At 47.2% G+C, this 20,203-nt stretch overlaps 1 protein-coding gene across 1 annotated transcript in view; it reads left to right on the top strand.

Moving 5' to 3' along the window:
- Positions 1-20,203, top strand: part of LOC124045472 (AMP deaminase 2-like) — a 64,623-nt gene that overhangs the window by 40,740 nt on the left and 3,680 nt on the right. Inside the window, exons 5-13 of the mRNA XM_046364781.1 lie at positions 1,995-2,106; positions 2,256-2,442; positions 4,320-4,467; positions 4,746-4,835; positions 5,171-5,300; positions 5,844-6,038; positions 6,775-6,906; positions 18,797-18,960; positions 19,851-19,977. Of these exons, the coding sequence (XP_046220737.1) occupies positions 1,995-2,106; positions 2,256-2,442; positions 4,320-4,467; positions 4,746-4,835; positions 5,171-5,300; positions 5,844-6,038; positions 6,775-6,906; positions 18,797-18,960; positions 19,851-19,977 (1,285 nt within the window). The remainder of the gene's footprint in view (positions 1-1,994; positions 2,107-2,255; positions 2,443-4,319; positions 4,468-4,745; positions 4,836-5,170; positions 5,301-5,843; positions 6,039-6,774; positions 6,907-18,796; positions 18,961-19,850; positions 19,978-20,203) is intronic.

Raw genomic sequence — 20,203 nt, 5'->3', positions numbered from 1 at the left:
TGAGAACAGTAAGGAGACTCACATTAGCTCTGCTAGCTACTGACCTAGAGTGAGAACAGTAAGGATACTCACATTAGCTCTGCTAGCTACTGACCTAGAGTGAGTACAGTAAGGAGACTCACATTAGTTCTGCTAGCTACTGACCTAGAGTGAGAACAGTAAGGATACTCACATTAGCTCTGCTAGCTACTGACCCTGAAAGCAGTAAGGATACATTGGCTCAAAAAAAAGTATTTAGTCAGCCACCAATTGTGCAAGTTCTCCCACTTAAAAAGATGAGAGAGGCCTGTAATTTTCATCATAGGTACACTTCAACGATGACAGACAAAATGAGACAAAAAATCCAGAAAATCACATTGTAGGATATTTTTATTTTTTTATTTGCAAATTATGGTGGAAAATAAGTATTTGGTCAATAACAAAAGTTTATCTCAATACTTTGTTATGTACCCTTTGTTGGCAATGACAGAGGTCAAATGTTTTCTGTAAGTCTTCACAAGGTTTTTCACACACTGTTGCTTGTATTTTGGCCCATTCCTCCATGCAGATCTCCTCTAGAGCAGTGATGTTTTGGGGCTGTTGCTGGGCAACACGGACTTTCAACTCCCTCCAAAGATTTTCTATGGGGTTGAGATCTGGAGACTGGCTAGGCCACTCCAGGACCTTGAAATACTTCTTACGAAGCCACTCCTTTGTTGCCCGGGCGGTGTGTTTGGGATCATTGTCATGCTGAAAGACCCAGCCACGTTTCATCTTCAATGCACTTGCTGATGGAATGAGGTTTTCACTCAAAATCTCACGATACATGGCCCCATTCATTCTTTCCTTTACACGGATCAGTCGTCCTGGTCCCTTTGCAGAAAAACAGCCCCAAAGCATGATGTTTCCACCCCCATGCTTCACAGTAGGTATAGTGTTCTTTGGATGCAACTCAGCATTCTTTGTCCTCCAAACACGACGAGTTTAGTTTTTACCAAAAAGTTATATTTTGGTTTCATCTGACCATCTGACATTCTCCCAATCTCCTGCTGGATCATCCAACTGCTCTCTAGCAAACTTCAGACGGGCCTGGACATGTACTGGCTGAAGCAGGGGGACACGTCTGGCACTGCAGGATTTGAGTCCCTGGCGGCGTAGTGTGTTACTGATGGTAGGCTTTGTTACTTTGGTCCCAGCTATCTGCAGGTCATTCACTAGGTCCCCACGTGTAGTTCTTGGATTTTTGCTCACCGTTCTTGTGATCATTTTGACCCCACAGGGTGAGATCTTGCGTGGAGCCCCAGATCGAGGGATATTATCAGTGGTCTTCTATGTCTTCCATTTCCTTATAATTGCTCCCACAGTTGATTTCTTCAAACCAAGCTGCTTACCTATTGCAGATTCAGTCTTCCCAGCCTGGTGCAGGTCTACAATTTTGTTTCTGGTGTCCTTTGACAGTTCTTTGGTCTTGGCCATAGTGGAGTTTGGAGTGTGACTGTTTGAGGTTGTGGACAGGTGTCTTTTATACTGATAACAAGTTAAAACAGGTGCCATTAATACAGGTAACGAGTGGAGTACAGAGGAGCCTCTTAAAGAAGAAGTTACAGGTCTGTGAGAGCCAGAAATCTTGCTTGTTTGTAGGTGACCAAATACTTATTTTCCACCATAATTTGCAAATAAATTCATTAAAAATCCTACAGTGTGATTTTCTGGATTTTTTTTCTCATTTTGTCTGTCATAGTTGAAGTGTACCGATGATGAAAATTACAGGCCTCTCTCATCTTTTTAAGTGGGAGAACTTGCACAAATGGTGGCTGACTAAATATTTTTTTTTGCCCCACTGTATCTATAGGTTTTAGGAATCACATGATATACACCGTCCAATGAAACGCTTACTTGCAGATTCCGTCTGGACAATGAAACAACAATAAGAAACAATAAAAGATAAGAACAAATAAATGTCTCAGTAGAATAGAACAAACGTTATAGAATAAAACATTATTATGGTGTGTTAGATACCTGAAGGAGCAGAGCCAGGCATTCATGGACCTGTATCCCAAGGAGATGGAGCGGGAAGGAGAGAAGGAGTACCAGCGGGTCTCCATCTCTGGAGAGGAGAAATGTGGGGTAGGTCACAGAAATATCCCCCAAACAGCCATTACCCGCTTTCAACCACAGTCAACACATGTTACCTGTTTCCTCTCCGGAAGTAGGAGGCTAGAAGTAGGACTGGCAGAACTAACTTGTGCCCTCTCTCCTCGCCCCCTTCTCTCCAGGTTCCCTTCACAGACCTGCTGGATGCTGCTAAGTGTGTAGTGAAGGCCTTGTTCATCAGGGAGAAGTACATCGGCCTGTCCATGCAGAGCTTCTGTCGGACCACAGCCAGCTACCTGGAGGAGCTCAGTGACAGACCTCTAGATATGGGTATCTATGAGGAGATACCTGAGACTTCTGTTACTGCAGGTAGAGTACACACACATACATAAATACCTACATACATACGTACACACCTACCTACCTACATACTTACAAACATACCTACCTACCTACCTACCTACCTACCTACCTACCTACCTACCTACATACATACATACTTACAAACATACCTACCTACCTACCTACATACTTACAAACATACATACATACCTACCTACCTACCTACCTACCTACCTACCTACCTACCTACCTACCTACCTACCTACCTACCTACATACTTACAAACATACCTACCTACCTACCTACCTACCTACCTACCTACCTACCTACATACTTACAAACATACCTACCTACATACCTACCTACCTACCTACCTACCTACCTACCTACCTACCTACCTACCTACCTACCTACCTCCATACCTACCTACATACCTATCTACCTACCTACCTACCTCCCTACCTACCTCCATACCTCCATACCTACATACATACCTACCTACCTACCTACCTACCTACCTGCCTACCTACCTACCTACCTGCCTACCTACCTACCTACCTACCTACCTACCTACCTACCTACCTGCCTGCCTGCCTACCTACCCACCTACCTACCTACCTACCTACCTACCTACCTACCTACCTACCTACCTGCATACATCCAGAATGCATCACATCCAGCCTGATTGGGAGTCCCATAGGGTGGCGCACAATTGGCCTAGCATCGTCTGGGTTTGGCCGGGGTAGGCCTTCATTGTAAATAATAATTAGTTCTGAAAAACCTCTTAAGGATCCGCCCCTTCTTTTCAATTATCACCTAAAATGACATACCCAAATCTAACTGCCTGTAGCTCAGGCCCTGAAGTAAGGATATGCATATTCTTGATACCATTTTGAAAGGAAACACTTTGAAGTTTGTGTAAATGTGAAAATACTGTAGGAGAATATAACACATTAGATCTGGTAGAAGACAATACAAAGAAAAATACATGCGTTTTGTGTTGGAATTTTGTACTATCATCATTGAAATGCAAGAGAAAGACCATAATGAATTATTCTAGCCCAGGCGCAATTTACACTTTGGCCACTAGATGGCAGCAGTGCATGTGCAATATGCATTTGCATATCTATACAAAATGTTGTATGAAGACTGCCCAAATGTGCCTAATTGTTTTATTCATACATTTTCAAGTTCAGAATTGTGCACTCTCCTCAAACAATAGCATGGTATTCCTTCACTGTAATAGCTACTGTGAATTGGACAGTGCAGTTAGATTAACAAAAAAATGTAGCTTTCTGCCCAAATCAGATATGTCTATGTCCTGGGAAATGTTCTTGTTACTTACTACGTCATGCTAATCACATTAGCGCACATTTGCTCAACCATCAAGAGGCTTGGGACACCGATCTGTAGAGATCCTTAAGAGGTTTTAACTGACTTGCCTAGTTAAATAAAGGTTAAAAATATATATAAAATTAATACCTACTTACCTACCTATCTACCTGCATGCATACACTAACAGGTGGTAGGTAAAGCAAGCCAGCTACAGATGAAGAGGTGGTTTCACATGTGCCATTCCCCCTCTGCCTCCTGCTAGAACAGACTATCACTCAGTGTAGGAACAGTGTAGGATTTCATCACTGAAATTCAGCGTGAAAATACGTGTTTAGTTTGGCTCTGTGCAATCCCATTTCATCCCAAATGTTTGGGTATATAGAATGTCTGTGTCTGACGGACACAAACTTGATTAACGTTCTATTTGATTCTATTCTATTTGATTCTATTCTATTTGATTCTATTCTATTGTACTATATTCTATTCTACTGTACTATATTCCATTCTATTGTACTATATTCTATTCTATTGTACTATATTCTATTCTATTGTACTATATTGTATTCTAGACTTAGACCAGACGGTCCATCCTCCTGTCTCCGCCACACACCCCTATGAGAACCAGGACCCCGCCTGTATGCCTCCTGATATAGGCTACGGCTGCAAGATGGTAAACGGTGTCGTCCACATCTACACAAAGAAGGACAGCATGGACACGTGAGACGCATCAATTAACTCTCAACATATCATAATGTTAGACTTATTATAGCACCTTGTAAAGGCTCATACGTGCTTATAACAAGTTGTCAAGCAATATACCTATTGGCTTTAGATGAATTGTTACCGTGGTTATAAACATGCAAATGCCCAGCAACCGTACATCGTAGGTTGTTATGAGTTCATCATTATGAAAATACTATTTGTGACAGTGCCTTTAAGTTTGCCGGCTGTATGCTATTGAGACGGTGTTAAAGGCCTGTGTACTGCCATGTCAGGTCTACAGAGTTGGAGCTGCCCTACCCAGACCTATCGGAGTACATCGCTGATATGAACGTCATGACGGCCCTCATCATCAACGGACCCGTGTGAGTTAACGTACCTCTGATGGTGTACATGTGGTAGTGTTGATTCAATCCGTAGCGCTGAAGACTTGCGCTGCAGCGTGACAGATATTTAAAGGCAATGTTCCCGCATTAGAAGAGACTGTATTTACGGTAGACACGGCATATGTCGGCTCTATTGCAAGTTAACTTTACATTTAAATTCGTGCTACAGATTGAACCAAACCTAAGGTTTCTGTAATGGCCATTCTGTCAAGAAACAAATCTTCTCCAGATACAGAACATCATGAAGACAGAACCATCTGTCGTCTGTCAGTTACTCCTGACGGTGTGTCCGTGTTCACTTCCTGCCTTCACAGGAAGTCGTTCTGTTACCGTCGCTTACAGTACCTGAGTTCTAAGTTCCAGATGCACATCCTGCTGAATGAGATGAAGGAACTGGCAGCTCAGAAGAAAGTTCCTCACAGAGATTTCTATAACATACGCAAGGTGAGTCCTCAATTAGTGTGTTGGAGAGGACCAGTGAGAGCTATACTGTCCTCTACTGTCTATACCGCTACGCAAAATCAGTGATCTACATATCATCTTGCACCCTAAATAACTGCTCATTATGTGACCAAGATTTTCAAATATGCACAGATGCATGCTCAGGCCGATGCCCTCGAAATGTTGCGTATTTCTTGAGCCTCATGACAGAGGTTCGGTCTGACACTAGGCCAACATCGTAAATAAGAATGACTATTTAACCAGGCAAGTCAGTTAAGAACAAATTCTTATTTACAATGACAGCCTAGGAACAGTGGGTGAACTGCCTGTTCAGGGGCAGAACGACAGATTTGTACCTTGTCAGCTCAGGGGATTTGAACTTGCAACCTTCCGGTTACTAGTCCAACACTAGGCTACCCTGCCGCCCTTTTAACTGACTAGTTAAATGAAAAACATACATAGAATATTCTATCTTAATTTTGATTGATAAAGTGCCACATAACAGCTTCATCTGTGTCTGTGTCTGGTTCCTTGTTGCACACCCAGGTGGACACCCACATCCACGCCTCGTCCTGTATGAACCAGAAACACCTGCTGAGGTTCATCAAGAGGGCCATGAAGAAGTATCCAGGGGAGATCGTCCATGTGGAGAGAGGCAAGGGACAGACGCTCATGGAGGTGTTCCAAACCATGAACCTCACAGCCTTCGACCTCAGTGTGGATACACTGGACATGCACGCTGTGAGTAGTGCTGGAGAGGGAGAGGGAGAGGGAGAGGGAGAGGGAGAGGGAGAGGGAGAGGGAGAGGGAGAAGGAGAAGGAGAAGGAGAGGGAGAGGGAGAAGGAGAAGGAGAGGGAGAAGGAGAGGGAGAGGGTAAAGGAGAGGGAGAGGGAGAAGGAGAAGGAGAGGGAGAAGGAGAGGGAGAGGGTAAAGGAGAGGGAGAGGGTGAGCGAGAGGGAGAGGGAGAGGGAGAGGGAGAAGGAGAAGGAGAAGGAGAAGGAGAAGGAGAAGGAGAAGGAGAGGGAGAAGGAGAGGGAGAGGGAGAGGGAGAGGGAGAGGGAGAGGGAGAGGGGAGAGAGGGAGAGGGAGAGGGAGAGGGAGAAGGAGGGAGAAGGAGAGGGAGAAGGAGGAAGAAGGAGTGAGAGGGAGAAGGAGGAAGAAGGAGGGAGAGGGAGAGGAAGAAGGAGGGAGAAGAAGAGGGTGCATGTCGATAGTCTTGTGTAGCTACCTCTCCTTCATCCTCTCTGTTTATACTATATTGGTTTTGGTTCCTATATTAAGAGAGGAAACATAGAGGAGACAGGAAGGTCAATGAAGAGATCTCAGGAAAAGGATGGATTAACAGTCGTTCAATTTTTTATATATTTTTTTGATTGACAATTGTACTTTAAAGACAGATGACTCTGACGTGACAGTTTGGCAGCGACGTCAAAAAAGTGAGACATTGACTGAGAACTGTCCCCTTTCTCCTCACAGGACCGCAACACTTTCCACCGCTTTGACAAGTTCAACGCCAAATACAACCCCATCGGCGAGTCCATCCTGAGAGAGATCTTCATCAAGACAGACAACCATGTAGAAGGGAAATACTTCGGACACATCATCAAGGTATAATCAGCATACTGTACATGCCCTCTACCTTAACCTAGTAAACAACTGTACCTCTACCTTAACCTAGTAAACAACTGTACCTCTACCTTAACCTAGTAAACAACTGTACCTGTCATGCTGGTGAAGGAGGACCCAAACGCGATTTAACAGAAACAGAGTTTATTAATGCTCAAAACCGAATAACTGAAATCCTCTAGATAGTAGAGGGGAAAACAACTGGAGAAGCGGCCACAGACTGCAGGTCGCTTCGGGTAGGCGCAGGCCGTAGTCAACTGAGACACCTGCTCACACGCAGCGTCTGAAGAAGGCACAAAACACGACAGGACAGGGTGATACACAATCACGGCAAAAAACACGACAGGACAGGGCGAAACGCAATTACAGCATGGAATACAAAACAAGGAACCGACGGAACAGGAACGGATCACAAAGGAATAAATAGGGAGTCTAATCAGGGGAAAGGATCGGGAACAGGTGTGGAAAGACTAAATGATGATTAGGGGAATAGGAACAGCTGGGAGCAGGAACGGAACGACAGAGAGAAGAGAGAGCGAGAGAGTGAGAGAGGGAGGGGGAGAGAGAAGGATAGAACCAAACAAGACCAGCAGAGGGAAACGAATAGCATGGGGAGCACAGGGACAAGACATGACAATGAATGACAAACATGACAGTACCCCCCACTCACCGAGGCGCCTCCTGGCGCACTCGAGGAGGAATCCTGGCGGCAACGGAGGAAATCATCGATGAGCGAACGGTCCAGCACGTCCCGAGACGGAACCCAACTCCTCTCCTCAGGACCGTAACCCTCCCAATCCACTAGGTATTGGTGACCCCGTCCCCGAGAACGCATGTCCATAATCTTATGTACCTTGTAAATAGGTGCGCTCTCGACAAGGACGGGAGGGGGGAGGGAAGACGAACGGGGTGCGAAGAAAGGGCTTAACACAGGAGACATGGAAGACAGGATGGACGCGACGAAGATGTCGCGGAAGAAGCAGTCGCACAGCGACAGGATTGACGACCTGGGAGACACGGAACGGACCAATGAACCGCGGAGTCAACTTACGAGAAGCTGTCGTAAGAGGAAGGTTGCGAGTGGAAAGCCACACTCTCTGGCCGCAACAATACCTTGGACTCTTAATCCTGCGTTTATTGGCGGCTCTCACCGTCTGTGCCCTGTAACGGCAAAGTGCAGACCTCACCCTCCTCCAGGTGCGCTCACAACGTTGGACAAACGCTTGAGCGGAGGGAACGCTGGACTCGGCAAGCTGGGATGAGAACAGAGGAGGCTGGTAACCCAGACTACTCTGAAACGGAGATAACCCGGTAGCAGACGAAGGAAGCGAATTGTGAGCGTATTCTGCCCAGGGGAGCTGTTCTGCCCAAGACGCAGGGTTCCTGAAAGAAAGGCTGCGTAGTATGCGACCAATCGTCTGATTGGCCCTCTCTGCTTGACCGTTAGACTGGGGATGAAACCCGGAAGAGAGACTGACGGACGCACCAATCAAACGACAGAACTCCCTCCAAAACTGTGACGTGAATTGCGGACCTCTGTCTGAAACGGCGTCTAACGGGAGGCCATGAATTCTGAATACATTCTCAATAATGATTTGTGCCGTCTCCTTAGCGGAAGGAAGTTTAGCGAGGGGAATGAAATGTGCCGCCTTAGAGAACCTATCGACAACCGTCAGAATCACAGTCTTCCCCGCAGACAAAGGCAGACCGGTAATGAAGTCTAAGGCAATGTGAGACCATGGTCGAGAAGGAATGGGGAGCGGTCTGAGACGACCGGCAGGAGGAGAGTTACCCGACTTAGTCTGCGCGCAGTCCGAACAGGCAGCCACGAAACGGCGCGTGTCACGCTCCTGAGTCGGCCACCAAAAGCGCTGGCGAATAGACGCAAGAGTGCCTCGAACACCGGGATGACCCGCTAACTTGGCAGAGTGAGCCCACTGAAGAACAGCCAGACGAGTGGAAACAGGGACGAAAAGGAGGTTACTAGGACAAGCGCGCGGCGACGCAGTGTGCGTGAGTGCTTGCTTAACCTGTCTTTCAATTCCCCAGACTGTTAACCCGACAACACGCCCATAAGGAAGAATCCCCTCGGGATCAGTAGAAGCCACAGAAGAACTAAACAGACGGGATAAGGCATCAGGCTTGGTGTTCTTGCTACCCGGACGGTAAGAAATCACAAACTCGAAACGAGCGAAAAACAACGCCCAACGAGCTTGACGGGCATTAAGTCGTTTGGCAGAACGGATGTACTCAAGGTTCTTATGGTCTGTCCAAACGACAAAAGGAACGGTCGCCCCCTCCAACCACTGTCGCCATTCGCCTAGGGCTAAGCGGATGGCGAGCAGTTCACGGTTACCCACATCATAGTTGCGCTCAGATGGCGACAGGCGATGAGAAAAATAAGCGCAAGGATGAACCTTATCGTCAGACTGGGAGCGCTGGGATAGAATGGCTCCCACGCCTACCTCTGAAGCGTCAACCTCGACAATGAATTGTCTAGTGACGTCAGGAGTAACGAGGATAGGAGCGGACGTAAAACGTTCTTTTAGAAGATCAAAAGCTCCCTGGGCGGAACCGGACCACTTAAAACACGTCTTGACAGAAGTAAGAGCTGTGAGAGGGGCAGCAACTTGACCGAAATTACGAATGAAACGCCGATAGAAATTAGCGAAACCTAAGAAGCGCTGCAACTCGACACGTGACCTTGGAACGGGCCAATCACTGACAGCTTGGACCTTAGCGGAATCCATCTGAATGCCTTCAGCGGAAATAACGGAACCGAGAAAAGTAACGGAGGAGACATGAAAAGAGCACTTCTCAGCCTTTACGTAGAGACAATTCTCTAAAAGGCGCTGTAGAACACGTCGAACGTGCTGAACATGAATCTCGAGTGACGGAGAAAAAATCAGGATATCGTCAAGATAGACAAAAACAAAAATGTTCAGCATGTCTCTCAGAACATCATTAACTAATGCCTGAAAAACAGCTGGCGCATTGGCGAGACCGAACGGCAGAACCCGGTACTCAAAATGCCCTAACGGAGTATTAAACGCCGTTTTCCACTCGTCCCCCTCTCTGATGCGCACGAGATGGTAAGCGTTACGAAGGTCCAACTTAGTAAAGCACCTGGCTCCCTGCAGAATCTCGAAGGCTGATGACATAAGGGGAAGCGGATAACGATTCTTAACCGTTATGTCATTCAGCCCTCGATAATCCACGCAGGGCGCAGAGTACCGTCCTTCTTCTTAACAAAAAGAACCCCGCCCCGGCCGGAGAGGAAGAAGGCACTATGGTACCGGCGTCAAGAGACACAGACAAATAATCCTCGAGAGCCTTACGTTCGGGAGCCGACAGAGAGTATAGTCTACCTCGAGGAGGAGTGGTCCCCGGAAGGAGATCAATACTACAATCATACGACCGGTGAGGAGGAAGGGAGTTGGCTCGGGACCGACTGAAGACCGTGCGCAGATCATGATATTCCTCCGGCACTCCTGTCAAATCGCCAGGTTCCTCCTGAGAAGTAGGGACAGAAGAAATGGGAGGGATGGCAGACATTAAACACTTCACATGACAAGAAACGTTCCAGGATAGGATAGAATTACTAGACCAATTAATAGAAGGATTATGACATACAAGCCAGGGGTGACCCAAAACAACAGGTGTAAACGGTGAACGGAAAATCAAAAAAGACATAGTCTCACTGTGGTTACCAGATACTGTGAGAGTTAAAGGTAGTGTCTCAAATTTGATACTGGGAAGATGACTACCATCTAAGGCAAACATGGGCGTAGGCCTGTCTAACGGTCTGAAAGGAATGTTATGTTTCCGAGCCCATGCTTCGTCCATGAAACAACCCTCAGCCCCAGAGTCAATCAAAGCACTGCATGTAGCACCCGAACCGGTCCAGCGTAGATGGACCGACATAGTAGTACAAGATCTAGATGAAGGGACCTGAGTAGTAGCGCTCACCAGTAGCCCTCCGCTTACTGATGGGCTCTGGCCTCTTACTGGACATGAAATAACAAAATGTCCAGCAACTCCGCAATAGAGGCACAGGCGGTTGGTGATCCTCTGTTCCCTCTCCTTATTCGAGATGCGAATCCCTCCCAGCTGCATGGGCTCAGTCTCAAAGCCAGAGGGAGATGGTTGCGATGCGGAGCAGGGAAACACCGTTGATGCGAGCTCTCTTCCACGAGCCCGGTGACGAAGATCTACCCGTCGTTCTATGCGGATGGCGAGAGCAATCAAGGAGTCCACATCTGAAGGAACCTCCCGGGAGAGAATCTCATCCTTAACCACTGCGTGGAGTCCCTCCAGAAAACGAGCGAGCAGCGCCGGCTCGTTCCACTCACTAGAGGCAGCAAGAGTGCGAAACTCAATGGAATAATCCGTTATGGACCGTTCACCTTGGCATAAGGAAGCCAGGGCCCTAGAAGCCTCCTCACCAAAAACTGAACGGTCAAAAACCCGAATCATCTCCTCTTTAAAGTTCTGGAATCTGTTAGAGCAATCAGCCCTTGCCTCCCAGATAGCTGTGCCCCATTCTCGAGCCCGGCCAGTAAGGAGTGAAATGACGAAAGCAACCCGAGCTCTCTCTCTAGAGTATGTGTGGGGTTGGAGAGAGAACACAATCTCACACTGCGTGAGAAAGGAGCGGCACTCAGTGGGCTGCCCGGAGTAGCAAGGTGGGTTATTAACCCTGGGTTCAGGAGGCTCGGCAGGCCAGGGAGTAACAGGTGGCACGAGACGTAGACTCTGGAACTGTCCAGAGAGGTCGGAAACCTGAGCGGCCAGGTTCTCCACGGCATGGCGAGCAGCAGACAATTCCTGCTCGTGTCTGCCGAGCATGGCTCCTTGGATCTCGACGGCAGTGTAACGAGCGTCTGAAGTCGCTGGGTCCATTCTTCGGTCGGTTCCTTCTGTCATGCTGGTGAAGGAGGACCCAAACGCGATTTAACAGAAACAGAGTTTATTAATGCTCAAAACCGAATAACTGAAATCCTCTAGATAGTAGAGGGGAAAACAACTGGAGAAGCGGCCACAGACTGCAGGTCGCTTCGGGTAGGCGCAGGCCGTAGTCAACTGAGACACCTGCTCACACGCAGCGTCTGAAGAAGGCACAAAACACGACAGGACAGGGCGAAACGCAATTACAGCATGGAATACAAAACAAGGAACCGACGGAACAGGAACGGATCACAAAGGAATAAATAGGGAGTCTAATCAGGGGAAAGGATCGGGAACAGGTGTGGAAAGACTAAATGATGATTAGGGGAATAGGAACAGCTGGGAGCAGGAACGGAACGACAGAGAGAAGAGAGAGCGAGAGAGTGAGAGAGGGAGGGGGAGAGAGAAGGATAGAACCAAACAAGACCAGCAGAGGGAAACGAATAGCATGGGGAGCACAGGGACAAGACATGACAATGAATGACAAACATGACAGTACCTCTACCTTAACCTAGTACCTCTAGCTTAACCTAGTAAACAACTGTACCTCTACCTTAACCTAGTAAACAACTGTACCTCTACCTTAACCTAGTAAACAACTGTACCTCTACCTTAACCTAGTAAACAACTGTACCTCTACCTTAACCTAGTAAAGAATAGTTCCGTCACAATTCTCGACCCTCATGTGTGAACTTTCACAAATCCCCATCTGAAATGAAAAGCGTTTGGTGATTTGTGTAAGCAAATTGGAGGGAGTTTCCACAAGAGAAAGAGTGTTCAAATCATAAGAAGAGTAGAGAATCGCGATGGAACCAAAAACAGTATAAAGGGCAGTGTGGAGTGCGATTGAGGTTGTGTCATCTGTGGATCTGTTGGGGCGGTATGCTAATTGGAGTGGGTCTGGGGTGTCCGGGAGGATGCTGATGATGTGAGCCATGACCATCCTTTCAAAGCACTTCATGGCTACCGTGCCACGGGGCCGTAATCATTTAGGCAGGTTACCTTTGCTTCCTTGGACACAGGGACTATGGTGGTCTGCTTGAAACATGTAGGTATTACAGACTCAGTCAAGGGAGAGGTTGAAAACGTCAGTGAAGAAACTTGACTATTGGTCCGCGCATGCTTTGAGTACACGTTCTGGTAATCCATCTGGCCCAGCGGCTTTGTGAATGTTGACCTGTTTAAAGGTTTTGTTCACATCGTCTACCGAGACCGTTATCAAAAAAGTCATCCAGAACAGCTGGTGCTTTCGTGCATGCTTCAGTATTGCTTGCCTCGAAGTGAGCATAAAATATTTTTATCTCGTCTGGTAGGCTCGCTTCACTGGGCAGCTCGCGTCTGGGTTTCCCTTTGTAGTCGTTAAATAGTTTTCAAACCCTGCCACATCCGACGAGCGTCAGAGCCGGTGTAGTAGGACGCTTTGCTTGTTTGATGGTTCATCAGAGGGCATAGCTAGATTTCTTATAGGCGTCCGGATTAGTCTCCCACTCCTTGAAAGCCGCAGCTCTAGCCTTTAACTCGATGCGGACTGAGGTGGTGTATTCCTAAATGCCATTGGATGAATCCCGGGACATATTCCAGTCTGTGCTAGAATTTTCTTCCCCCTGGTTGCACGTGAAATGCTGGTAGAAATTTGGTAAAACTGATTTAAGTTTGCCTGCATTAAAGTCCCCGGCCACTAGGAGTTTTGGTTCTGAGCATTTTCTTCTTTGCTGATGGCCTTATAGAGTTGGTTGAGAGCTGTCTTAGTGTCAGCTTCGCTATGTGGTGGTAAATAGACAGCTACGAATAATACAGATGAAAACTCTCTTGGTAGATTGTGTGGTCTACAGCTTATCATAAGGTGCTCTACCTCAGGCGAGCAATACCTCGAGACTTCTTTAATATTAGACACCAGCTGTTATTGGCTACCAGAGGTAGTGTCTCTGTTCTGCCGGAAAATCCCGCTAGCACTACATTGTCTGTTTCTTCGTTCAGCCACGTCTCGGTGAAACATAAGATGTTACAGTTTTTAATGTCCCGTTGGTAGGATAATCTTAATAGTAGGTCATCAATTTTATTTTCCAATGATTGTAAATTAGCAAGGAGAATGGAAGACATTAGTAGTTTACTCGCTCGCCTACAGATTCTCAGAAGGATCCCCGATCTGCGTCCCCTTTTCCGGCGTCTTTTCTTCACGCAAAAGACCTTATGGGGCGGCAGGTATCCTAGTGGTTAGAGCGTTGGGCCAGTAACTGAAAGGTTGCTGGATCGAATCCCCGAGCTGACAAGGTAAAAATATGTCGTTCTGCCCCTAAACAAGGCAGTTAACCCACCAGTAGGCTGTCAGGTGTGCCTGATGATGATGGCAGGAGTGTGCAATGCTGTGGAGCCTGGGGGAGGGAGCAGGCATGACATCTACGGATGTTGTAGAGCACAAACCTACAGGAGCGAGACATTGTCCACCGTGATGGAAAAGTCTTTGAGCGGGCAGGCCTTCCCCAGGAGCAAAAGCAGTTCCGTCTTGTTGAGTTTGAGCTTGAGGTTGGTGTGCCAACATCCAAGCTGAGATATCTGCCAGGCACGCAGAGATGAATGTCGCCAGCTGCGTGTCAGAAGGGGGGAAGGAGAAAAGTAGTTGAGTGTCATCTGCATAGCAATGATAGGAGAGACCATGTGAGGATATGACATAGCAGAGTGACTTGGTGTATAGAGAGAAGAGGAGAGGGCCGAGAACTAAGCCCTCGGGGACACCAGTAGTGAGAGTACGTGGTGGGGAGGATTAAGGAGGGAGGAGAAGGTAGAAAAGAGTATCCTAGGGTTAGAGGCTTGACATGTAGGGATAGAATGAGGACGAGGATAGAACGAGGAAGAGGATAGAACGAGGAAGAGGATAGGAAGAGGAAGAGGATAGAAAGAGGAAGAGGAGAGAAAGAGGAAGAGGATAGAATGAGGAAGAGGCGAGAAAGAAGAAAAGGAGGAGGAAAGAGGAAGAGGATAGAAAGATGAAGAGGATAGAAAGAGGAAGAGAAGGTAGAGAGGAGGGTTTTGATTGGATGATAGGAAGTTTAATTTTCCTCCATTTTCGCTTAGCTGCCCGTAGCCCTGTTCTGTAAGCTCGCAATGTGTCACTCAGCCACGGAGCAAGAGGGGAGGGCCGAGCCGGCCGGGAGGAAAGGGGACCGTGCGAGTCATAGGATGCGGAAAGGGAGGGGAGTAGGGTTGAAGAGGCAGGCAGATTCAAGAGACAGGACAGAGAAGGATTTAGCAGAAGGGAGAGATGATAGGTTAGAAGAGGAGAGAGTAGTGGGACAGAGAAGATTTTGACGGCACATGACCATCTGGGTAGGGGCTGAGTGGTTAGGTTTGGAGGAAAGGGAGACCTGGAGGGGGTAGGGACTGAGTGGTTAGGTTTGGAGGAGAGGGAGACCTGGAGGGGTTAGGGACTGAGTGGTTAGGTTTGGAGGAAAGGGAGACCTGGAGGGGGTAGGTGGTTAGGTTTGGAGGAGAGGGAGACCTGGAGGGGGTAGGGGCTGAGTGGTTAGGTTTGGAGGAAAGGGAGACCTGGAGGGGGTAGGGACTGAGTGGTTAGGTTTGGAGGAGAGGGAGACCTGGAGGGGGTAGGGACTGAGTGGTTAGGTTTGGAGGAAAGGGAGACCTGGAGGGGGTAGGGGCTGAGTGGTTAGGTTTGGAGGAGAGGGAGACCTGGAGGGGTAGGGGCTGAGTGGTTAGGTTTGGAGGAAAGGGAGACCTGGAGGGGGTAGGGGCTGAGTGGTTAGGTTTGGAGGGAAAGGAGACCTGGAGGGGTAGGGACTGAGTGGTTAGGTTTGGAGGAGAGGGAGACCTGGAGGGGGTAGGGACTGAGTGGTTAGGTTTGGAGGAGAGGGAGACCTGGAGGGGGTAGGGACTGAGTGGTTAGGTTTGGAGGAAAGGGAGACCTGGAGGGGGTAGGGACTGAGTGGTTAGGTTTGGAGGAGAGGGAGACCTGGAGGGGGTAGGGGCTGAGTGGTTAGGTTTGGAGGAGAGGGAGACCTGGAGGGGGTAGGGACTGAGTGGTTAGGTTTGGAGGTTTGAGAGGGAGACCTGGAGGGGGTAGGGACTGAGTGGTTAGGTTTGGAGGAGAGGGAGACCTGGAGGGGGTAGGGACTGAGTGGTTAGATTAGTAGGAGAGCAGAGACCTGGAGGGGGTTACAGTGAGATTAGTAGGAGAGCAGAGACCTGGAGGGGTTACAGTGAGATTAGTAGGAGAACAGAGACCTGGAGGGGGGTTACGGTGAGATTAGTAGGAGAACAGAGACCTGGAGGGGGTTACAGTGAGATTTGTAGGAGAACAGAGACCTGGAGGGGGTTACAGTGAGATTAGTAGGAGAACAGAGACCTGGAGGGGGGTTACAGTGAGATTAGTAGGAGAACAGCCTCTAGTAAAGATGAGGTCAAGCGTATTTCCTTCCTTGTGTGTTGGAGGGGGACTGGGAAAGTGGGAGGGGACTGGGAAAGTGGGAGGGGACTGGGAAAAGGAGAGGTGAAAAGAGGCAAGGAGGGAAAGAGAGAGTTGGAAAGAAATTCATCGAAGGCAGATGTTGGGAGTTTGAACTCGACCAGTACGAAGAGCGGTGAGTCATCGTCAGGAAATTAGTTTATCCAGGTGTAAAACTCATTGATTAACTCTCCAATGGCACCTGGTGGGTGATAGATGAAAACAATGTTAATCTTGAGTGGACAAGTGATTGTGACAGAATGGAATTTCAATGATGGACAGGTGAGTGAAGGAGAACAGAGAAAAATGTCCCATTTAGGAGAAATATGCAGGCCTGTTCCCACAACCCTCTGTGGGGTCAGATGAAGAGAGAGCAGCTGAAGAAAGAGCAATGTTCCATCTTTGGCTTGGTCCATGTCTCCTTCAGGGCCAAAAAAGTCTAGGGACTGAAGGGCAACATAGGCTGAGACGAACTTGGCGTTCTTGACCGCAGATCAGCAATTCCAAACCCTGCCCGGAGACCAGGAATTGAACATGGGTTGTGAGCGCAGGGTGCATTAAATTAGAAGGGTTGCAGCCTACATGGTGGGAGGTTCTTCACAGCCAACATGGTGGGAGGTTCTTCACAGTCTACATGGTGGGAGGTTCTTCACAGTCTACAGGGTGGGAGGTTCTTCACAGCCTACAGGGTGGGAGGTTCTTCACAGTCTACAGGGTGGGAGGTTCTTCACAGTCTACATGGTGGGAGGTTCTTCACAGTCTACAGGGTGGGAGGTTCTTCACAGCCTACAGGGTGGGAGGTTCTTCACAGTCTACAGGGTGGGAGGTTCTTCACAGTCTACAGGGTGGGAGGTTCTTCACAGTCTACATGGTGGGAGGTTCTTCACAGTCTACAGGGTGGGAGGTTCTTCACAGCCAACATGGTGGGAGGTTCTTCACAGCCAACATGGTGGGAGGTTCTTCACAGTCTACAGGGTGGGAGGTTCTTCACAGTCTACAGGGTGGGAGGTTCTTCACAGCCTACAGGGTGGGAGGTTCTTCACGTCACACCTGCATTGGGTTTGGGGTTTTAGGCTTTTCTTCAGCACTTTGCCAACATGGATTTGGGAGGTGGGAGGTTCTTCACAGCCAACAGGGTGGGAGGTCCTTCACAGACAACATGGTGGGAGGTTCTTCACAGCCTACAGGGTGGGAGGTTCTTCACAGCCAACAGGGTGAGGAACGAGCTTAGACTGGAAACACATACATAGATGCCAAAGCTTCAAAATAGCAAAATTAGAGAATCTGAAAATAATTAGGTAAGATACTGAGAGAGTGGTGTCGGAGCATTCCTTCTCTTTGCCTTCTCGAACAACTCTGCAAAACCGTCTTTGTTTCGGGCGAAGGTCTGAAGGTTTGACAACGAGAGCGCCGTTGAACACTGATTACCAAAACAACAACAGTCATAATTTAACCTGTCGATTAATGTCTGGTTGATGTGTCAACAATCATCTGCAAGTTATGAGCAGTCAGCAGTTAACACAAGTAGGCTGCTGGGAAGACAGACAGCGCTTAAAGTAGATGGACCTAGCTAGCAAAGAGACAGTACTAGACCACAACTGGAGATATCAGGAGTCCTTGGTAGTAATGTTGTATTGTAGTAATGTTGTATTGTAGTAATGTTGTATTGTAGAAATGTTGTATTGTAGTAATGTTGTATTGTAGTAATGCTGTATTGTAGTAATGCTGTTTTGTATGTTGTATTGTAGTAATGCTGTATTGTAGTAATGCTGTTTTGTAGTAATGCTGTATTGTAGTAATGCTGTTTTGAAGTAATGCTGTATTGTAGTAATGCTGTATTGTAGTCATGTTGTATTGTATTTGGTATTGTAGTAATGCTGTTTTGAAGTAATGCTGTATTGTAGTAATGCTGTATTGTAGTCATGTTGTATTGTATTTGGTTGTATTGTAGTAATGCTGTTTTGAAGTAATGTTGTTTTGTATTAATGCTGTTTTGTAGTCATGCTGTTTTGTAGTCATGTTGTATTGTAGTAATGCTGTTTTGAAGTAATGCTGTATTGTAGTAATGCTGTATTGTAGTAATGCTGTATTGTAGTAATGCTGTATTGTAGTAATGCTGTATTGAAGTAATGTTGTTTTGTATGCTGTATTGTAGTAATGCTGTATTGTAGTCATGTTGTATTGTAGTAATGCTGTAATGAAGTAATGCTGTTTTGTAGTTGTTTTGTATGTTGTATTGTAGTAATGCTGTATTGTAGTAATGCTGTATTGTAGTAATGTTGTATTGTAGTAATGCTGTATTGTAGTAATGCTGTATTGTAGTAATGCTGTATTGTAGTAATGCTGTATTGTAGTAATGCTGTATTGTAGTCATGTTGTATTGTATTTTATGTTGTATTTTAGTAGTAATGTTCTATACTAGTTTTTAGTGCCCCCTGCTGACTATTGTATGCCTCTGCACCCCGTCAGGAGGTGATGGCTGACCTGGAGGAGAGTAAATACCAGAACGTGGAGCTGCGTCTGTCCATCTACGGCCGACAGAGGGACGAATGGGACAAGCTGGCCCAGTGGGCCGTCAAACACCAAGTCTACTCTAACAACGTACGCTGGCTGTTGCAGGTGCCACGACTCTTGTGAGTACCACCAAAGCCTCTTACAACATTATAGTACCATCTCTGTTACTAATACTTTCATCCATTACAACAATTGTCTGCTGTTCCCACTTCTTCCACAGTGTTCTGAATGAAACAACATATTTTCATGTTCGTAATAGACAGAGGTTAGAGTGCTTCAGTCCTTCCACACAGCTATAGTCAAGCCAGCTGCCAGATAACATTGAATTACTGTGAAAGTACCTAATTATTGTTACTGGTCCGTGATTCTTTTTAATTTGACCTGAAACCCAATACAAATCTGGAAAAAAAAGGTGACCAGACCTGCATGCTCTCTATCTCTCTCCACAGTGACGTGTACCACACAAAGATGACCAGACCTGCATGCTCTCTATCTCTCTCCACAGTGACGTGTACCACACAAAGATGACCAGACCTACATGCTCTCTATCTCTCTCCACAGTGACGTGTACCACACAAAGATGACCAGACCTACATGCTCTCTATCTCTCTCCACAGTGACGTGTACCACACAAAGATGACCAGACCTACATGCTCTCTATCTCTCTCCACAGTGACGTGTACCACACAAAGATGACCAGACCTACATGCTCTCTATCTCTCTCCACAGTGACGTGTACCACACAAAGATGACCAGACCTACATGCTCTCTATCTCTCTCCACAGTGACGTGTACCACACAAAGATGACCAGACCTACATGCTCTCTATCTCTCTCCACAGTGACGTGTACCACACAAAGATGACCAGACCTACATGCTCTCTATCTCTCTCCACAGTGACGTGTACCACACAAAGATGACCAGACCTACATGCTCTCTATCTCTCTCCACAGTGATGTGTACCACACAAAGATGACCAGACCTACATGCTCTCTATCTCTCTCCACAGTGACGTGTACCACACAAAGAAGCAGCTGTCTAACTTCCAAGAGCTGCTGGAGAACATCTTCATGCCTCTGTTTGAGGTCACCATCGACCCCACCAATCACCGTGAGCTGCACCTCTTCCTACAGCACGTGAGTAAACAACCGTTGGTTTAGTGGGTTCAGAGAAACTTGTGTTTTGGTGTTTCGGTTTATTACGGCTTTTGTCTAGCAGTAAGCTAACGTAGCAGGTTTTTAAAGAAATGTCCGAGTGGCGTTATCTTTCTGGTCCTGACGGAGGAGGGGAAAAAAACTGTGTTTGGGGGAGGTTGTCTTCTGCACTGTTCAACCAATCCAGTCCATGTGGGGGAGGAGTTAA

The sequence above is a fragment of the Oncorhynchus gorbuscha genome, linkage group LG10, assembly GCF_021184085.1.
Source record: "Oncorhynchus gorbuscha isolate QuinsamMale2020 ecotype Even-year linkage group LG10, OgorEven_v1.0, whole genome shotgun sequence".
NCBI classification, from domain to species: domain Eukaryota; kingdom Metazoa; phylum Chordata; class Actinopteri; order Salmoniformes; family Salmonidae; genus Oncorhynchus; species Oncorhynchus gorbuscha.
The sequence above is the reverse complement of the archived record's forward strand: the minus strand, read 5'-3'. Positions and strand labels throughout refer to the sequence as shown.